The 21,602-nt window shown below is 47.7% G+C and overlaps 1 protein-coding gene across 2 annotated transcripts in view; it reads left to right on the top strand.

The window, feature by feature from the left end:
• The window catches only part of LOC119388316 (amyloid beta A4 precursor protein-binding family B member 1-interacting protein), a 254,968-nt gene that overhangs the window by 26,183 nt on the left and 207,183 nt on the right, over positions 1 to 21,602 (top strand). For both annotated transcript variants that reach the window (XM_037656020.2, XM_049413910.1), the window contains exons 3-4: positions 3,682 to 3,865; positions 7,148 to 7,253. In XM_037656020.2, the coding sequence (XP_037511948.1) occupies positions 3,682 to 3,865; positions 7,148 to 7,253 (290 nt within the window). The remainder of the gene's footprint in view (positions 1 to 3,681; positions 3,866 to 7,147; positions 7,254 to 21,602) is intronic.

Here is a 21,602-nt window from a genome sequence, read left to right on the forward strand (position 1 = left end):
ATAAACATTAAGAATTATTGAGCATGATGGGACATCAGCCTTATTAAATCGAGTGGGTGATGAAAGCTGGCATTTCGAAATGGAAGGTTTGCAACCTCTTTGTTTGTCCTTTCTTTGAACGGGTAGGCTGCTCGTTCACTGCCAAGGTTGATTTTCCTGTTCCGAATGAAGTTTTAACACCTGTCGCTCGCAGAAGCTGTATGTGTCATGCTCACCTTGTTGCTGTTGCTTCACTGCCATGCACAACATCCAGTACATTGCAGTGAAGCCAGCATGTGACATTATTCCGTCTGAAGAGCCTGATTTATTCCTGCTCTGTGACTGTGGGTCGTGCCTCCTTGCTTACATTATAGCAGCATTTCCAATTTCCACACTAATAAAAATATGTACTAAAACATTACAGGCATAATGTTTTACTGCTCCAGTTATTCCAAAACTCCATCTTATACACTCCAAACAGGGTCCAAAACACATTTTGTTCAGCTTCAGACTGCTCCAAAACACAGTTCCTCCTGCTCCAAATCTGCTCCAAATCTGCTCCAAAACTTATTTCCCAGTTCCAAAAAATGCCAGGCCTGCACGGAAAGCGCAGCACAGTCACAGCGAAAGCTCGAAGAGTAGCATTTCTAGAGCCCGTTATAAACTCTCTTGTTGCTACTAATACAAGTACACTAGCAGCGTACCCACTATGACACAAATCATAATTTTTGTGAAGTTGGGTAGAACCCATCAAGACATTATGTGTCATTCTGCGGAGAAGCAAGGTACCATCTGTAAGGCATTATGTGCACTTTGTTGATGCGATGGTTGATGACGAGGAGGAATTATGGCTGAGCCCTTTCTAATGGGTTGGAAGCTTTAAACGACCCACTTGTTACGTAATTCGCATTGTGTGACGCCCGGTCATTATTTCACTCTCCCACCATGCTTTATAACATATGCTAACGTGAGAAAGAGCTAGAGAGAGGGAACTAACTTTATTGAGACCCTGAGGAAATGGATCATGGGAGCCTTATGGGCTTCCTTGGCAACCAATAGAAGTGCACTTGCGAGGAACCCCACTACGCTATAAATCATCATAATTTTTGTGAAGTAGGGAAGCAGCCACTATGCAAGTTTTCGTCATTCTGCGGAGAACCGTGGTACTCGCTAAACACCTGTAAGGCATTATGTGCACTTTGTTGATGCTGTGGCTGATGACGATGAAGAATTATCGTAGAGGCCTTTGTAATGGGTTGGAAGCATTCAACAACCCACTCGTTGTGCAATTCGCATTGTGTGATGCCTGGTTACAGAATTCGCGTTGTGTGACACTTGGTTGTTATTTTTCTCTTCTACCAGGCTGCATTACATATGTTAATGTGGTTCCTTCCCGACATGAAGCCTGTATAGGGTCTTTTTGCAAAGCAGTTTCAAGCACTGGCATGGCTCTGAGGTAGAACACTGGGCTCCCACGCAGAGGGCCCAGGTTCGAACCTCATTCCTTCCTGGAATTTTTTTCTTATTGCGTTTTTTTTTCTTATTTCAAGCGATAGTGGTTACGGACACTGGCGGCGGCGGCGGACAACTATGGTGCCAAAAACGGCCCTTGTTGTGATTTCATAACAGCTTTCGCTGTAAAATTGCTCCACATCCTAAATTGGCTGGACCACCACTGAGGCTGAGGGGCCATTTTTCGTATAATATGATAAATTGTCCCTCAGTGACCATGTGTACTGACTGGCCATAACATTGCTGTTGCGCGGCCACTCACTGGGAACACACAGGGTGTGGTCCGCCATGTCATTGTGAGGCGGGAGCCACTGTTACGGGACAGCTCTCTCATTAATTAGGCATTTTATCCCTTACAACATTGTGTAATACCTCTTTGTTTTTAAGTACAATAACTCGTGAGCTACCTTTCGACCATTTCAACAGCGACTTATTAAATAACACTAACTGTACACGCTTTGCGCCAGAAGGAACTTCACTGTTACCACGAGCTTGCACTAATTGCGGCATGAAATTTTTGTCATTTGCAGGCATTTCATATTGGAAAATTCTTTGCCACCCAATCTAAAGTCATCATCTATCCCGTATATGCTCTCAAAAAAGCTCCAAGTTCGTTCGTCTGCCGTCATAATTCATTCTGTTTTATGTCCTTGTTAGATTGTGTCACACTTATTTTATGAATGATTCTTGTTGATATATTTATGGCCCCTTTTACAGTGTAAATTTTGCCCTAGTTGTTGTTTTCCGTGGCATTATAAATTACTTATTTATTCCATCATGGGTCCATCTACAGCCTTCGTACAATGGGTCAGTAGTCTATAAAATGACTCCTTGCATATTCTGTGATGCTACTTCGCGTAAAACAAAACAAAGAAGCCTTTAGCTCTCCAGTACAGTTTTTAAAATGTTGGTAACTGACGTTCAACAGGTGGTGGTACCTTACGGGGCCACTTTGAGGAGGCTGTTTTCGAGGAAATTGTTACGGCCGCTGCAGACACACTGTGACAGAGATCTAAATGCAACTGCAAAATGTGGTGCGATTTCAAAGCTGTTGAAAGAGGAGCGTTCCGTGTCTTCTCAATAGAGGCAAGAGTGCCTGGTGCAGCCTGACCTGTAAAGTGGTTTCAACTTGCTTACAAGCAGGTGGTGCGATTTCAAAGCTGTTGAAAGAGGAGCGTTCCGTGTCTTCTCATCGTGTAAATAGAGGCAAGAACGCCTGGTGCAGCCTCCCTCGACCTTTTTTTTCACAGCTGCAATTACTGTATTCAAACTGAGCGACATTTTGTTCATAGCATCGTCTTACATAAAGACGCGAAACACGTCGGCAACGTGGCTGAATGTGCGATCCGTTATAAACTGCTTCCCCATTTTTCTAGAAAACTGGAACTTAAAAAAATTTTATCGGAAGATATTTACCCAAACCCAGCACTATGCATGCATTCGCAAGAACTCGCCAGTTCCCTTGAATGGCAATCGTGTGGCTTGCATAGGTGCACCTTTCAGGCTCATGCAAGCCTATTAGTGGCCCAATGCCCTGCATCCTGCCTATTCATGTCTTTGCAGGCAATGTTGAGATTTTATTTGATATTTCGGAAATAGCGTGCGCAACCCTGGCATCAGTAAGCAGCAAACGTGAAGCACAGCGGCGGCGTGAAGATGTGGATTCGGCAAAAGAGACACTCCGCATGCTCCTGTCCCGCATCAGTGGCACCACTAAACTCTTGACGCCAGTTTCGTGGCAGGCCGCACCACATGCGCTCCCGTCAAGTGGTACTTAAAGCAGCTTGCTGGGCGAGTTGGAGGAATCTTTGATGCATTTCCAGCGCTTAGGGAAAGAAAGCAGGCGCACAAAGAAAGAGAGTTTATTGGGATGGCTGTTTGTACAGTCAGTATGCGCCGACAGATGCCGTAACAGGAACTGCATGTTGCTACTCAGCAGCGGTTCGCAGGTTTTGCGAAAGATAATCTGTTTCTTTTTGTGACAAGGCAATAGAGGTGGTACCGCTGTTGAGTGGCAACATGCGTGCGTCTGTTGGCACATACTGACTGTACAAGAACCCAACCCAATACACTCAGTTAGAGATCTCTTTTTCCTATTTCGCCTAAGCATCAAAATTCCATCAAGCGGCCATGGCTGTTGTCACACGTGAGCACCCCAATTCGTGACGTGTAGTATGTAATTGATTGCAGGTCTGAATGCAGCACCATGACAGCTTGTTCGTCACGGCGTGTGCGCAGCAGCTCGGGGGACGGTGCCTACAGCTCGACGAGTGAAGCTGAGTTCAACTCGGACCACGAGCTTGACTTAGATGCTGAGGTGGACCCACAGAAGCTGCTCGGGGCCTGGCTTGGAGAACTTGACGCCATCAACCAGGTCAGCCACTTTGTTCTTATCATCATCAATGGCACTTGTGTTCTCAAAGATGCAATCTCATAGCCTGCATTGCAAATTCTTCTTACAGAAGTGAATCGTCGTCCCCTGCCTCTTGAACTGCCACACCTTTTGGGGAGCTTGAGGTGCCGTTCTCGAAATTGCAGGATGCATACTGTACCTTGGTCCTTGTAACACATGAACACTTGTCACCCTGTGTGTGCCTTTTTTCTAACCGTTCTTGGCAGCATCCACAGTAGTACATACCATTAGCAAGGCATAATAGAGTGCTAGAAATAGAATGGAAGGTACAGTAACAGCTAGTTAATTCCAACTCAAAGGGGACTATAACATTGTTCAAATTAAGTGGAGTTCGAATTAGTGAGCGGGCGCTGAACGGAATGAACGGACGGACGTCGCGCCACACTGCGTGGGCAGAACCAAAAGAAGCCACCTCTAGACTCTTTATCACGAATTACGTGACGCTACACATTTGCAGCAGGTGATTTCGTAAACTAAGTTCATGGAGCTTTAACATCAAACAAAATTAATTGATCAGTCAGTCATACGCCAGAAACAAGCAGCGACGTGCATTCATGTGAGCAGTGAGCCTTAATGTTGAAATGTATGACACTATTTATGCTCCAAAACACATTCGCTTGCATGGCAGAGTTAACGCAATCAAAATTAAAAGTAATCAGTAATGTGCATTTGCTTGCGCTTCTTCTGTTATGACTCCATGAGCGTCCTTTGCAGCTTGCCCAAAAGCTCCAGTCCGAATTCTCATCTGCTAATAAATGCCGTTGTTTTTCATCTCTCGTAAATTTGGTTGTGATCCCTCTGGGCCGACTTCTGTGAGGAGCGATAAAATCCAGGGGTTCGAAATAAACATTGTGGATACCGATGTATTCGAATTATTGGGAATACACAGGGCTGTGCCGGGACGAGGTTTGACTTGACTGTAAGCACAAATTAACTGAGTTCATATTACTGTATTTGCTAAGAATGCGTTTTCTTGGACAAGCTGTGATAGAACATACGATGCACAGGGTGGTGTTATCAATTTGGACTTGATACGGAAAATGATGGCAACGGCAAAAGCTCGTCGAGAGTGTCCGTATAGTTGCTAACGCAATAAAGAGGAAAACAATTGAGCAGCCATTCTGTGAGGTGGATGACGAGTGAAGCTGCTTAGCGCATAGCACCGAGGTGACATGGTGGAGGCCAGTTTGGCATGTAATGCCAGGTTGTTAACGGCCAGGCTGTTAGCGTTCAATACTCAATATTAATGCAAAAGCCTGATGCCTCGTCAAACACGAAAATTGACCGTCGGTGGCGTCAACACGAGTGATGCAAAAAAACGTCATCACGGAGGCAGTGCAAAACCAGGTGAGGTGCAGAAAGCTTTCGGAGGGTGAATACATCGAGTGAGGAGATGACTTTTGCCTTCGTCTTAGGTGAGTTATTTTTTTGCACCGCTGCCTAGAGGGCACTAGGGAGTTCTCAGTGTGCAGACAGAATGTCCTAGCCATATACAACTTCGCTGTAAAAGAAAAACCAATGTTGTTAAATCATGTAGTTGTGTGCACTTTCGCGGAAGCGGATCTCCATCTTTCAGGCAACCTGGCGCATGTGCAAACTCTAGTCTGGAAGCACTGCGAGAACGCTGTTGTTCCAGCAGAGAGAGGGAAGCGAGTGTTGGAGGCTTTTTGAGGCCAGCTGAGTGACGTCGTGTTGCACCCAGCAATGCAGTCGATCGAGAAGGAAAAGAAACTGGCTTTCACCTTGGAGTTGTCTTAGGGGGATGCATTAGGGACAGTGCGACTCTTTAGTATTGAGGCACTGTTGTACGTCGTGGTGTTTGCCTACCATGTCTGCTGATAACCACATACTAGATGTATTTAGAGTGTTATTTCATAAAATACAATTTTATTGAATCACTGTTCTGTTTTATTTGCTAGAGTCAGAAGTAAACGCTGAAGAGGTTATTCTGGAACACTCGAACTGCACGACGCCCTTAATTTTTGATTATCGAATGAAATGTGGAGTGCTCCTGAGATGATTTTCGCCATGAGATTTGGAATGAATTGAAATATCTCTCGCTATTCATAAAAGCCCCATAATAGTTATTCAGGTGCTTGAATGTAAGTGCAACTTGCTTCTCCAGTGTACTATAGATGTGAAATTAGTTGCTCCAAAATGCTTCAAGATGGAAATTGTTGCTGCTCCAAAAATTTCTCTAAATCACAAGTCCTCAGTAGCATCACTGCAGTGACAATGAATTGATTTTGGCCTGTTGGCTGCGTTTGCTTTGGAGCTCTGCTAAGATGTGGGTTGTGTTGTCTTCATAATCAATCATGGTTGCGTACTGTGCTTGATCACTTATCTGGCTCTAGTTGATGTTCTTCAGCTCTTCGTTATTACTCTTGAGCATCTCATAAACAGAGTCAATCTGCCACAGTGTCACGGGGCATTTGCAAGTGGTGCACCTGCCGCTTAAATTATCAACAGTCATTAAGTCTTCACCGAGTCTGTTATTGTAGTAGAATCTCAATTATACAAATCTCGTGGGGTCACGAGAAATATTCGTACCACTGAAAAACATGGAAACACATAGTCAGATACAACTTAAGAAGTCGGGAGAGCCCTGGCGAGGAGGAAATGCCGTGGACTTGTTAAGTTGTGCTAAATTAGTATTGTACTGCATGCATAGTGTGCAATGAAAGCAGTGCCACCGAGACGAAATGCCACGTGCGTGTGTAATTGAGAGACCCCTTCCCAACCTTGGTGAGCATTCCCGCATAACACCAGTGAACTATGGCGACACCAAACCGGAGGCGGCATGCAAGGCTGCGCTCAAGTTCCTCGTGCCGTGACTTGCAGTCGTGCGAGCAGCACCTTTTTGTATCTGGGGGGGTTGAGGGGGTTCTGACACCCCCTGAAATTTTTTCATGCTTTAACTTTTTGGGTGGCACTAAAATACTTTCATGCCTTCACAGCGACCATTAGTTGCCATAGTTAGCCGTTATACACACAAACACCCCCCGAAAAAAATTCCTGGGTACGGCCCTGCTGTGGGGCAGTGTGCATTCGTGTCCAATGTTGCAGGGTGAAAATCGGTTTGCAGCAACAGTACTGCAGCACATGGTGAGCTAATGGGTCTTGGCCTGGACCACAGAAAGATTCGTATTAACCATGATTCACCTGTAATTAGTCCTAGAAATGGATGGCCGAGTGCTGGTAATAAAAAAAAACAAACCGAGCCATCGAGTTCTGTTCTTCCAGGATCTGGATGGGCTGAGCAGTTTTCCGGCTGGCATGGCGACCAACCCAGCTGTGGCCGCCACACCAAGGCTGGATGGCTACCGCTTTTCCATGCTCAACTTGGAAGGTCAGTTGCAGCTGATCAGTGCTCTGACATTTTTACCACTGGTGGCTATCTTGCACACCACATCATACACCAGCATTTTTGTGAAAGAGTAATTGGGCAGGAGTATTATGTGCCCTTGCCCAATGCAGCCAGGGAAGATGCCAGGAGAATCGCAAAGTATGCTACAGTGCAAGGGTAGCTCAGCAAGCAGGAAGAAATCCGTCTTGTAACAGCACCTGTTGGTGGCACAGTGAAGAGGGACACAAATTCCATTTTGGCCCTGGCTGAGCAAATAGTTGTTACTGGCCTGAGTAATATTTGTCGGGGTTTAATGTCCTGGAAACCACGATATGATTATGAGGGATGACGAAGTGGAGGGCTCCAGAAATTTTGAGCGCCTGGGTTTCTTTAACGTGCACCTACTCTATCCGAGTACTACACGGCACTCAAGCATTTTTGCCTCCATTGAAAATGTGGCCGCCACAGCCAGGATGCGCTCCCACGACCACTAGACCACTGTGACGGGTCCGGCCTGATAAACTGGCTCATTTAAATGCCCTGTATTCTACATGCACACAGCTGTTCCATGCTTCCCTGCTTAGGTGAGATAAGGTCAAAAGCATTGGCATGAAAGCGCAGTCCAAATACATACGTGGTTCACTCATCAGGGGAGGCAGTGATACTCTAGATGAGCCCCAAGTATCATAGGGTTGCTTATCTCTAGTACAGCATTTGCATAGGAACATGCAATTTTGGCTGCTGTCATCCAAGGCAATCTTTTTGCAAGTTTTAAGGGGCATAGTGATTTCATTTATTTCTGCAATGAAAGGCTTTGCCATGCGAGACCTATGCAGTCGAACCCCGCTACAACGAACGCCGCTTCAACGAATTGTCTGGTACAATGAAAAATTCTCGGTTCCCCATCAACAGTCCATAGGAGTCGATGCATAAGTACAGTAAAACCTCGTTAATTCGAAGGCCTCGGGACCGAGAAAAATATCCCAATTAAGCGGGATTCCCAATTATCCGAAACAACGCGAAATCAAAGAAATCAGCCAGAAAACGTGATGTACGGAAGTCACACCTTTATTGTGGCAAGTCAGCCTACTTGGAGAAAAATTCCTCCATGCGTGACTGACGCGTTCGGTAGTTCCCAGCACTGAAAGTCATATTTTCCAGCCTGTCAATGAGGCGCAGCATCTCAGCCTCGCCGCCGTTGCACTCGACGAAGCTGCGCACAACACTCAAGGCATCGATGACATCCGCCAAAGGGGGTGCTCGGGAGGGCTCGTCATCGCTGTCAACATTAGAGGCCGAATCGGTCGATCTCGCAGCTATCTCGCTGTCGATGTCGGCGTAACACGTCTGCACTGTGCACTCGACATTTGCGTACTCGGAGAATCCGATTGGAGTGCACTCCTCGTCCGCGTGCAAAGCCTCATATCGAGCGCAGAGAGTCTCCCCTTCTTCATCAAACGGGCAAGTGACAGCGGTGACAGCAAACTCAGCGGAGGTTGCCTCTTCTTTCACAAAACCGGCGTGCTCAAAACACCGTCGAATAACGGTGGCCTCCACCTGCCTCCATGCGTGAACAATGAGGCAAATACAGTAGAACCCCGCTGATACATTTTTGAAGGGACCGTAGGAAATAAACGTAAGAGACGGGAAACGTAAGAGCCGAAAAACAGGAAAAACGGCAAAATATTTAGTGGTACAGAATTTTATTTCAATTCTTACAAGCAGCACGAAAATTGGCGCGCTCAGCCGTGATCTAGTCGATGGATAGAAACGCGGAGCTTAGGACGGCCTTATCCGCAGAAATGTAATCAACGTATGTGATTTTTTTAACACCAACAGCTGTAGGCATGAAAGAACTAAGCACACGCAATCAAGACCGGCGCGGCGAGTCCGACCGCGAACCGCACGCACGACCATGCGAGCTCCAACCAGCTCGTTCTCCGACAAATAACGATGATGATGAGTCTACGCCAACGCGATGGCAGAAGTGAATGCCAATCTCGAAGGCCTTGCTTTCGCAAGCAATTACGTCATACACGCCATGTTTGTGCAATGCAAATCTCAGAGGCTATGCTTTTGTCAATAGTAAATGCCAATCTCGAAGGCCTTGCTTTCGCGAGCAGTTACGTCATAGACGCCATCTTTGCAATTTGAATCTCGAAGGCCATGCTTTTGTTTGCATCAATTGAAAGATTCTGTTGCTTGCGCCTCTCATGCGGCTAATATTACGGTCAAACGAGGCCAAGCTGCGTGAAAATGCACCATGGCCGCTCTCTTTGGTAGTCACTCGGTCGGCTCCGGGCGCACTTCGCGACGTATCATACGGGAACGGTCCGACAGTTACGACGTAACAGCGGGGTTCCCAATACATTGTATCCTATGGGAGCTATGCCGGGACCGGCGGAAAACGACGTAACAGCCGGGAAAACGCAGCAGTGAGGAACGTAACAGCGGGGTTCTACTGTACCACCGAGGAGGTCAATGTTATACTCCTTTCCGTTGTCATAGCAAAGGAGCATTCGCTTCAACAGATTGTAGCGATATATTTTCCTGGTATGGTGTATGATGCCCTGGTCCATCGGCTGCGATAGCGACGTCGTGTTCGGGGGTAGAAAGACCAGCCTGATTGCCTGCAGGTTCTGAATGTCGCCGTGAGCTGGGCAATTATCGACGACGAACAAAACGCTGCGCCCTGCGGCCGCAAACTTGCGGTCAAGGTGCCGCACGTATTCTTCAAAGAGTGCAGCCGTCATCCAAGCTTTCTTGTTGTTTTTATAGATCAGGTCATCCTTGGATGGCAGTCGTGCATTTTTGAAACAACGAGGCTTTTCTGTCTTCCCAATAACAAGCAGTGGCAGCTTGTGCTCACCGCACATGCTTGCACCAAACAAAACAGTGATTCTATCTTTGTTCTGTTTCCGCCCCTTAATGTCTGCCTCCTTCAAAGTGAACGTCTTCGTAGGCAACATTTTGTAGAACAGAGCAGCTTCATCAAGGTTGTAAACATCTGCTGCTTCGTACTTGGCGAGTAGTGGAGCCAAGGTGTGCTGCTTCCAGCCGTCGACAACAGACTGATCCGCACTGCCACTCTCGCCACAAACAGTCACGAATGTCAGGTTGCTGCGCTCCTTAAATCGGCAAAACCATCCATTGCTGCATTTAAACTCAGAATGTCCAAGTTGCAGCGCCAGCTGGTTGGCCTTCTCACGCAATATGGTCCCATTCACAGGAAGGTGTGCTGCGTTGGCTTTCTGCAGCCAGTCGATCAGAGCTGCTTCAACGTCGGCGTACGTAGGCGGGCGTACTCGTGTACGCTTTGACGAGTGCGTCTTGCTGTAAGCATCGAGAATTTTCTCCTTATTCTTGATGATGTTGCACAGCGTTGACAGAGGCACGTGGTGCTTTTCGGCGAGAGCCGTTTTCGACGCCGTCGACTTGCTGGCCTCTTCAATTAAGCACACCTTTTCGTGCAGGGACAAGCTCTTGTACTTCGGCATCTTCCTTCCAAGCACACCTCAGTCAACTAATTCACAGGGAAGACACTCAAGCGGAGACAGGAGACAAATGGAGCAGTCGCACCGAATCGCACAATGCTCGCCAGCCGACATCCAAATGGCACAAAGACTCCACAAAACATTCACTTCGCTAGAGTGGCTAACATTGCTGTTGAGATGATGATGATCATGATCGCAACCGCACGCATCACCGCCTGGCAATTGCTAAAACATGGCGTCTACGACGTATTTCCGGTAAAAAAAAACATGGCCTTCGAGATCCGTACATCAAAAAAAAAAAAATGCATGTTTTAGTTACAGCCTCCGAGATTCGCAACACCCTTTGCATATCTTGGAAGTCGCGGCCAAGTGTGCCAATTAACCGGGAAGTCGCAGACTGGCCGCACCAATTATCCGGTTAAATTTACATGTAAAAATTTGGGACCGCGCAAATAATACAAATTATCCGGGATTCCCAATTAACCGAGTACAAATTACCGAGGTTTTACTGTATGCTCACCACAACAAACACTTTTTCTGCTGCCGTTCCGTTTCAATGAAATTTGACGATGTAATTCAAGGCTCAAAAATTTAACCGTGCAATAAACACAATCTTAAAACATTTTGGTGCATTTTAGAACATAAAAATACGACTTTCACGTCTAAATCTCGTGTTGGCACCACCAGAAACCGCCGCTGTTGACCGAGCATGGGAGTCGCCATTGCTTGATAGCGACGGCGATCAGACTGCCCTGCTTTCGCAATTGGCTTCAGTTGCTTCTTAGCCGCAGACAGTCCGAAGCCAAAGCTCAGTTGTCCACACTGGGGTGCAATCGTGGAACGATTCCTTTTCCAATGCCTTTCCAATGCTTTTCGTGCTTTTTGCACTTCGCTAGTGGTCAGAGCGATGGTACATCCGCGTTATCAACGCAAGCAGCCCTGGGGTGCAATCGCAAAACGGCGCCTTTTCCAATGCCAATGCTTTTCGCGCTTGGCCAGTGCGACTGGTGGTCGGAGCAACAATTTGTCCGCATTATCAACGGGATCAGCCAGCCGCGAGTGGTGGATGATAAGAATAGCATAGAATAAGGCGTAAGTCAATGCTCCGCGATAGCGTGCCTGCATCTCGGCCTTGTTGGCGAATAGCTAGTGTTAGCGTATTAGTGCAACTGTGCAGTTTGTGTTGCGGGCCCGCGCCTCTGTTTGGTTCGTTCGCGGAAGCCGTTGTTTCTGTGTGCTTTTCCCCGTGGCGTCGCTATGCATATATGAGAATCACATCATGACGCTGCTGGGGAAACAAAGGAAGCAGCAGACACTTTTTGAAATTTGGAAATAAAAGTTTCTCTGTTGGGGTACTATCTCAGGTCGGCTGTATTTTTTTCAATTTCACTACAACGAAATGTTGGCTTCAACGAACTTTTTTCCGAGCACCGTCAATTTCGTTGTAGCGGGGTTTGACTGTAGTCACTATTCTGTGATTTGGGTGTGTTGTCAAAAGATTGCTTTGTCAGTGAGGACTTATGGCCCTAGGTGAGTTGAGCACCGTTGAGTTGCTGATGACTCTTGCTGACACCATGAGCATATGAGCACTCGAGTGTTTCTCAAATGGGGGTCTGCGGACCCAACCACCATTTCGGGTATGGGTCATCGAAATGCACACCCCTCCAGGAAAACATTCTTCTTTGGGAATTGTGCGTAGGCGTATTGTGCATCCCTAGGACACTGTTTTCAGGATACATTGGCATGGCATCTTGAGCACTCGTCAGCGTTTCAGCACTGATGTTCGTGTCATGGAACACTATCTCACGGCACACACGTCCCAGGACCATTGAAACACATGTTTGGCATGAAAAGTTTTGCAGAGTTTGCATTTTCGTGATGTGGGCAGTCCTCCCTGTCGGCCTGACACCTTGTCTTGCAAATGGGGGCTTTAATTGCACTTCATTAACCTTCCTCTTGTTGCATTTGTCCTGCACAACGGGTACAAGGCATTCGTGCAGGTCACGTATGTGCATAGTATTTTGCAAGCATGGGTGCGGGTCCATACCGAAGCATCGTAGTGAGCACCTGCTTTCTTTTATACACATTTATTTCTTTATGGCGGCGATAGTTTTTTGTGACACGTAGACAGATGGGCGGACACTTTTCTCGTTGAGTCGGCATAGAAGTGCTTGCGCATTCAAAAAGAAAAGTGTGTGGTTGGAGGCCCGGTATGTCCCATGGCAGCAACCCCTTGTAGTTTTTGGTATGCTTCACCACATAGCACGTTTGTATTGCAGTGGAACTGACTGTGGGATCCACTATCGCAGCAACTTGATCGGCGTACGACAGCACTGGTTTGAAGGTGTGAGATAATCACTGCAACAGCAGTGGTGGCACTAATTCTGTTTCACACCTCCTATTAGAGCTTACGGCAAACAGATGACGACGAAGTTCACCACTGCAAGCCATTCTGGTTAGTGACTGCAGTAAGGATTGCAGCTTCTGTTGTGCAAGGCGGCTCGACGGCAGAGGCTGGTGACGTGTAGGGCAATTGGTAGTGAGAAAGTGTGGCGGTGATTCCGGAAACGCTGCTGATAGCTCACTTCAAGCGTCGCACGGCGCGTAATTAAAGCAATTCTTACTAATACAGTCAAATCCACTTATAACGATCCCAGATATAATGATCTATCGGTTATAACGACCATATTTTGGTGCACTTACGATTTTCCCATGCTACCCAATGAAATTGCATCCACATATAGTGAACATTTTTCAAAGCCTCCTACTTTTACAATGAACGCTTCAGACACGGTCGCGGTAAAAATATGACTCATACGAAGAGAAAAAAAAAGTTAAAACAGGGCTTCTAAATCACGAGAGAAGAGTGCACACGCGCGTGCCCCGCACCAGTTCACTCGCGACGAAGATACTCTAGATCGGTGAGCACCGCACGCTCATTTCGGATGCTGCGAGCGAGGTCGCTCACTTTCCAGGCGTTTCTTCAGTGGCAGAATGGCAGTGACGAATTAAAAAAAGAAAGAAATAAGAGGCAGCATGAAGCCTTGCGGTCAGCTTTTCGCACGGCAACCTTTTCTGGCGCCGCTCTCTGCAGCTACGACCGCTTACGAGGAACTTATAGCTATGCCTTGGAAAGCAAGAAGTCATAAAATGCCATAAGCGATGACCGCGATAACTTTTCGGTGCATAAAAGTTCACTGCGTCGGCGCCACAATGTGCCGCAAATTTCTTTCGTCTTTTCGGTACTAATGGCAGAGACCGGTCGATCCATGATTACAACTTCCGCGTGATTGCGGCGATGCCTTCACGGATAAGCATCAGAAGAGAGCGAAGGCGATGTGGCGGCCGGCGATTAACGTGCAGTTATGACTTATAGCCGACAACCTTATATCGCAGTCATCTGTAGATATCTGCTCGGCTGCGCGTGTGGCATAAACTGTTTGGATTGATAGCAGTACAAGCAGTACAAGTGCGATGCTGCCGGTCGCAAGTTCGCCGCGCTGTGCGAGATAAACTGTGCGTCGCTTCGTGGAAACGAAAGTAGCTCGCTCGTGTTGAGCGGCACGGGCACCGAGAAACATTGATGCACTTACAGCGAGCGTATACTGCGTGATTGATTAGGCGACAGCCCAAGTGCGCCACACCTCGTCGTGCAGGACCGTCAGAACATCGCGGACACGTAGAGTGCGCGTTGCTTGCAAAATGCTGTCTGAAGGGAAGCGGGCACGAAGAACGCATAAATGCACGTAATACAGCAAGCGGCCCTGCAGTGATGGCGTGAGCCATGTAGGTGACGAGCTGCATGCAACTAGCCAGGGATGATTGGCTCCATGTGGCGGAACCACGGTTCAGTAAAACGGTGTCAGTTCACTGCAAAGGCGTTTTAATTCACTCGTGCACACTGCGGGCGCCGCTCCACAGAGGGAAAAGGCTTAACGTGACACTGAAGGGGTTGTTAGCACTTTTCAATAAAAATGCGCAGAAAAAGAAAGCGGTTTGGTCGCTAATTGCACGTTTTTGAGGGCGAGTCCACTTACAACGAACTACTGATATAACGACCATTTTTGGCGGCACTTTCGAGTTCGTTATAAACGGGTTCGACTGTAACTACACACGTGCCGCCAGAATGTCTGTCGCTTTTGTTTCTGGACATCACGGAATGAAATCTGTGAACGCCATAGCAATAGATATATGGAACAGTATCGAACTTTTTGTGCTTCGCATCCACGGAAGAGCACGTGAATGGTGGGAACACGTTGACACTTTTCCTCAAATATACTTTATGCATGCACCTTTATCCAGAAGAGCTTTTTTGTAATTCCTTCCACCAGCACATCCGGGTTTGTCTTGCGGCAAATACCCCCGCAAAGGCCCTGCCCTTTCGAGCTCGCGAGTGCTAAAGTTCGAATTTTAACATGATAGTGTTAAAGAGCTCGTTTTCGCAGAAATTCCGGTGTCGGCGTCGTTGATTGTGAGCGAAAAATCATCATCTTGTCTGTGACCGAAAAATCAAGAAAGCTGCAAATAAAATAAATAATAAATATGTTGGGTCTGAGTGAGAATCGAACCCAGGCCATCTGCGTGGCAAGCAGGTGTTCTTCCACACAGCCACGCCTCTGCTTAGAACTGCACTGAAAGTAACTTTCATGCTTCACAAACATACGCGTCCTGTATACAGGTGTCACGGTGCCAGATGTAATATTGTTATGTGCCACTTACCTAAAGGACGAAAAAGAGGAGGACAGGTTCGTTGCGGTTTCGCCATCTTGGTTGCTGCCCCAATCCCTGTGATTGTGTCAATATTGTAAATACAGCATGTACCCCAGACCCTCCTGTACGTGATGGCAACTACCTGATTACCCCTTCCTTGGACGTTCTTCTGACGCGATGTGTAGCTCCGCCTCACTCACTTGTGACTGTTTCTGCGAACTGAGCACGCATACCTGTACTCAACTTTGGACGTTGCGCACAGTTGCTTCCTGAAGGTATACCTCCTTGAGACGCACACGAACCTGTGGCCCTGGCCATTGATACTCCACAGCCAGCTTCAGGAAGCCCTGCTGCTAGCGCAACACTTGATGGCCTGTTCGACGACATGATAGCCCTGGATCTTTCCCCTTCTCAAAGCAAGGAACTACGCCTCCTTTTGTTGGCGTCATACCATGACGTTTTCGATCTCGCTTCACCCCAACTTGGCCAAACATCTCTGGTAACCCACTGTATTGATACTGGGGATGCAAGACCCATTCATTGACGTCATTACCGTGTCTCTGCGACTGAGCGCGGTGTCATTCAAACGGAAGTCGACAAGATGCTCGCTAAGGACATCATCGAGCCATCTTCGAATCCTTGGGTGTCCCCTGTGGTTCTTGTAAAGAAGAAAGACAACACCTGGCGGTTCTGCGTCGACTATCGGCACCTTAACAAGATCACCAAGAAAGACGTCTACCCTTTGCCATGAATGGACGACGCCCTTGACTCTCTTCATGGCGCCCGGTACTTTTCTTCCATAGACCTTCACTCAGGCTATTGGCAAATTGCTGTCAATGAAAATGATTGGGAGAAGACGGCCTTTGTTATACCGGATAGGCTCTACCAGTTTAACGTCGTGCCCTTTGGGTTGTGTAATGTGCCTGCAACATTTGAGCGCGTGATGGACTCCCTACTTCGAGGTTTCAAATGGTCCACATGCCTCTGCTACCTCGATGATGTCGTCGTTTTCTCACCTATGTTCACAAGCCACCTGCAACACTTGTCAGCTGTTTTGCAAGTATTTCATACTGCAGGTCTTCAGCTCAACTCTTAAAAATGCCGCTTTGGCTGCCGCGAGATCACCGTGCCTGGCCATCTTGTTGATGCCGCGGGTGTACGGCCTGACCCTGCAAAAATGTGTGCCGTTACGAACTTCCCCACTCCACGTTCTTCCGAGGACATTCGCTCCTTTTTTTGCCTATGCTTGTATTTTAGTCGCTTTGTTAAAGATTTTGCTGCGATTGCGCAGCCCCTCACATGCCTTCTTAAAAAGGACGTCCCCTTCTCTTGGGGTCCCACCAAAACTGATACAGTGTGCGGGCTTGTGGGTACAGTGCTCGTCAAATGAAACCCGAACAGCGGCAAGCCTTCGCATCGTATACTTATCACCATTGACAGGTGCGCATCCGGTTTGACCACACTGCGCATGTGCGCGCCTGTCCATGGTGATAACTGGATGGCGCGCACTATACCACTGCGAATGCTTGCCGGTGTTCGGGTTTCATTTGACAAGCACTGTACGTACTGAACTACGGGTAAACAGCGCTAGAACGGGACAAAGAAAGAAGGGACGGGACCAAGCGCTGACAGACAACAACGAGTTTTTATTTCGCCGCAGCGGAATACATACTCTCCAAAAAATGAATACAATGAACAAAAGTATACGATGAAGCTCTCTTACATGCACGAAGATTACATTCAATGGTCTAGATAATCATGCTCTTTCTTGAGCAGGTCTATGGAAGCCATGCTAACAGATGATTCATTGTGTGTGTGGATCACGTGGGCCTCGTAGATTTCCCTGGTGCACTGCTTCTTGTGTCTTTTTAGTATTTTTGTTTGGTCGAAGTGTGGCGTGCACCTGCATTTCATGCAATGTAGGGCATGCATGCACAATGAAAACAGGAACAGGCACCTGGCAGCAACCTTGCCCTACGTTGCATGAAATGCAGGTGCATGCCACGCTGCGACCAAACAAAAATACTAAAAAGACGCAAGAACCAGTGCACCAGGGAAATCTACGAGGCCCATGTGATCCACGCGGGCAATGAATCATCTGTTAGCATGGCTTCCATAGACCTGCTCAAGAAAGAGCATGATTTTCTAGACCATTGAATGTAACCTTCGCGCATCTAAGAGAGCTTCATCATATATTTTTGTTCATTGTATTCGTTTTTCCGAGAGTATATATTCCGCTGTGGCGAAATAAAAACTCGTTGCTGTCAGTCAGTGCTTGGTCCCGTCTCTTCTTTCTTTGTACCGTTTTAGTGCTGTTTACCCGTAGTCCTGCCCAAGCATTGGCTTTTTCTCATCTCGTCGACCTACTCACATCACCCCCTGTGTTGGCTCGTTTCGATGACTCTGCACCCACCGAAGTACGTACCGATGCCAGTGGTCGTGGCATCGGTGCTGTTCTCGGCCGAAATCAATGTGGTCAGGATTGCGTTATTGCATACGCCAGCCGTGTTTTTGCCGCAGCTGAACGGAATTACAGTCGCCGACCGTTTATTCGGACGCTGAAAATTCGGACATGCTTGTGTATTCGGACACCTTCGTGGCACCGCCACTCATCCCATTGAAGTAATGTAAACTCGCGACCGAAAATTTGGATGCCCCACAGTGCGCCGTTCGATTTTTCGGACTCCAGCCGGCCGATCGAGTGCGACGTTAAACGCCGTGACAAGCTGTCAGCGATGTTTACATTATTTTGCTAGGTTGCCAGACCTGAAACGTTATCGTGCCAGTTTCAAAACCACGCAGAAATTGCCGATCTCGAAGGCCACGTTTCTTGGCTGCACATAACGGTTGCCTTTTGGCTTTAGCCAGTGAAATATTCGTTGAACGGCTACCGCGGCCGAACAGCAGGCCAGATCAAGCCAAGCTAGGAGTCAGTTCAGTGCGGCGTTTCAGGCGAATGACAGCACGTATGAGCACGACGCTGATTCTAACTTGGACGAAGAGAGAACGACAACTCGAGCACTGCAGCACCAACTAGCCCAACGTCGTTCCCTTGTCCCCTTTTGGCAATTGAGGGTTTACGCGGTCAGATGTTTCTGTGGCTAGGCCTGATAGGTGTCCCACGCTTCGTGTCTCGCTCCCTTGTTTGTTGCTTGGCATGCGAGGCCTGATCTGCCGAAACGGTTCCCACCCGTTCCATGTGTGCCGTCGGAACTAAAGAAATCCGGCAACTACAAGGCCCTGACGATGGCAAAAAAAGCAGCGATTATTCGCCAGGTGGAAGGCGGCCGACCTCAATCCGATGTTGCTCGGGAGTTCTCGCCTAGTTAGGTGTTGAGATCATCCGTCAGCTACTCGAATCAGCGCATGTGGACAGTGACGGTCATGGTGGCGCGCCTCCCCCACCACGGCCATCAAATGGGGATTTAGCGGAGGCCGTTACAGTGCTATTGCCGACCTACAGGAGTGGCCAAACATAGGCTGAAATACAGGCCTACTTAGTGGCGCGTAAGCGTGCATTTGTACAGAAGCGCATTAACATTTTTTTCCAGCCACTGGGCTAATAAAAGTGCTTCTTTCTGGTGAATCCTTTTTTTTTTTGACTCCCGATTATTTGGACTTTTCGGCGGTTCCCGCCGGGTCTGAATAAACGGTTGACAACTGTATTCAATAACAGAGAGAGAGGGCCTCACTCTTGTTTGGGCCATCGGGAAATTTCCTCCTTATCTGTACGGCAAGCCCTTCACCGTTGTCAGTGATCACCACACCCTCTGCTGGCTGTCTTCTCTTAAGGATCCCACTAGTCACCTTGGTCATTGGGCATTATGACTTCAAGAGTACACGTACACTGTTGTCTAAAAGTCTGGCCGCTTGCATCAGGACGCCGACTGCCTGTCCCGTTATCCCGTAGACCCACCGGAACGTTCGGCAAATTATACCATTCTATCTGTGCTCGCAGTAACTGACCTCTTCAACATGTCTGCTGAGCAACGCCACGACCAGACTCTCCACAAGATCATTGACTGCCTCAACTCACCGACTCCTGATTCCTCCCTTCGTGCTACGTGATGGCACCTTGCTTCGTCGCAGTTTGATACCTGACGGTCCTGACCTCTTGCTTGTGATTCTGGCACACCTTCGTTCGAGTGTTCTGGCCCAGCTTCATGATGTGCAGACAGCGGAGCACCTCGGATTTTCCCGCACCTACGATCGTGCACGCCGTCGTTTCTACTGGCTAGGAATATATAGGTTGGTACGCCGTTACGTGACCTCGTGCGACCTTTGTCAGCGCCGGAAGAAGTCAACACTCCCGCCTGATGGCCGTCTTCAATCACTCGACACCCCATATGAGCCATTTCATCGTGTCGGCCTCGACTTGCTTGGTCCGTTTCCTACGTCTGTTTCGGGAAATCAATGGATCGCCGTTGCCATGGACTATGCTACACGGTTTGCAATTACTTGCGCACTTCGAACCAGCTGCGCGACCGACGTAGCCGACTTCTTGCTTCATAATGTCATCCTTCAACACGGGGCACCACGCCAGCTCTTGACCGACCGTGGCAGACAGTTTCATTTCAAGGTCATCAATGGCATCCTGACGTCTTGCTCGACCAAACATAAGCTAACCACAGCTTGCCATCCACAGACGAATGGCTTGACGGAGTGGATGAACCGAACCATTACCGACATGCTAGCAATGTACATGTTGGCTGAACACCAAGATTGGATTACAACATTGCCTTTTGTCTATGGGTGTGCGAATATCAAAATTTTCTAATACAAATCGAATACAAATACATAGCTTCGAATACAAATCGAATACCAAATAATCAAGAGAGGTGATTTTTTTCCACCAGTAACCTTTATTTTACTACATATTAGTGTACATATTAGTGTACTATTTTACTACATATTAGTGTACTGATGATGCCACCCGTATAGGTGGCGAAACGTCTATCTCTTGTTATGTTTTCATGTTGTGTAAAGCTGGTGATTGAAAGTTTTAAGATGAATTCCCCTGGCTTTTGGAATATCTTTTCTACATATTTATGTTGAAAACAGTACACTTGTATGCTATCAGCACAAAATTTGTTATCGCACAAAAGAATACCTGTACTTGCCAGGAAGTGCATGACTGTGCTGTATTTAGGGGAGCTTGTGACTTAATGGCTTAGACTCAATTCACATGTTGAATAAACTTTTTCTTTCCTTTTCTTTATGTGGTATCACTGTATTAGAAAAACAAACAACAAAAAGAAGCCTTGCTGGCTGTCATGAATTTGCCGACTTGTGGTAGAAGAGGGAGAAGAAGAGGAAGAAGAAATGAGAGAAAAGACAGATATCAAACGAAGAAATATAGAATAAAGAAAGACCATACATTGAAAGAGAATTGAAAAAAGAACGCAAAGAAGAAGAGGGAGAAGATCGGGCACGAGAGGCGACGTGGCCGGCAAGGAGGAGAAGGAAGGCAGAGCGCGCTTGGAACGGCCAGAGGCGCGGACGAGTGGTGGTCGTGGCAAGGCGTTCGCCTGAGGTCCACCAGCACAGCTCCTGGAAATGTGCCCCAGCCTTCGCAGCATTGTACTGTGACCTGGGAGGTGTGACTAGGAGGGCGACCAGCGTGCATCAGCGACACCCTTCTCCTGAGGACGCGCAGATGTTCTGCGGCTATGCTCCGGGGGTCGTGCACCAGACGACAAGCGGTACAGCCAATGCAAGTACCTGACGCGGTGGTGACCGGCAACTGCAGCTACCCGAAGGTGCAACAGATGGTCGTGCTCCGGTGAAGCAACGCACTTCGTGGACGCGACAAATCGTTGCCTCAGCACCAGAGCTGCCACGTCAACGCCAGCAACCAGTGATGAAACAGTAAATATTTTCTTAGTTTTGGGATAGTGTGGACAAGGAATGTTTGTTTATATAGTCGGGCTTCTTTCACTACTTCTGTATATAGTTTAGTGGTTTCTCGCATAAACCATTTTTTCGTTATCCTCGGTGTTCCTGTGTTGTGTTTAACCATATAGAGACCATGGCAGTGGCTTAGCGGCTGTGGCATCATACTAGTGAGTACGAGGGCGCTGATTTGATTCCTTCCCAGCTGCGTTATAAAGGGGTCAAATGTAACAGTGCCCATTAAGGAACCCCAGGT

Source organism: Rhipicephalus sanguineus, chromosome 3 (assembly GCF_013339695.2).
Source record: "Rhipicephalus sanguineus isolate Rsan-2018 chromosome 3, BIME_Rsan_1.4, whole genome shotgun sequence".
Classification (NCBI taxonomy): domain Eukaryota; kingdom Metazoa; phylum Arthropoda; class Arachnida; order Ixodida; family Ixodidae; genus Rhipicephalus; species Rhipicephalus sanguineus.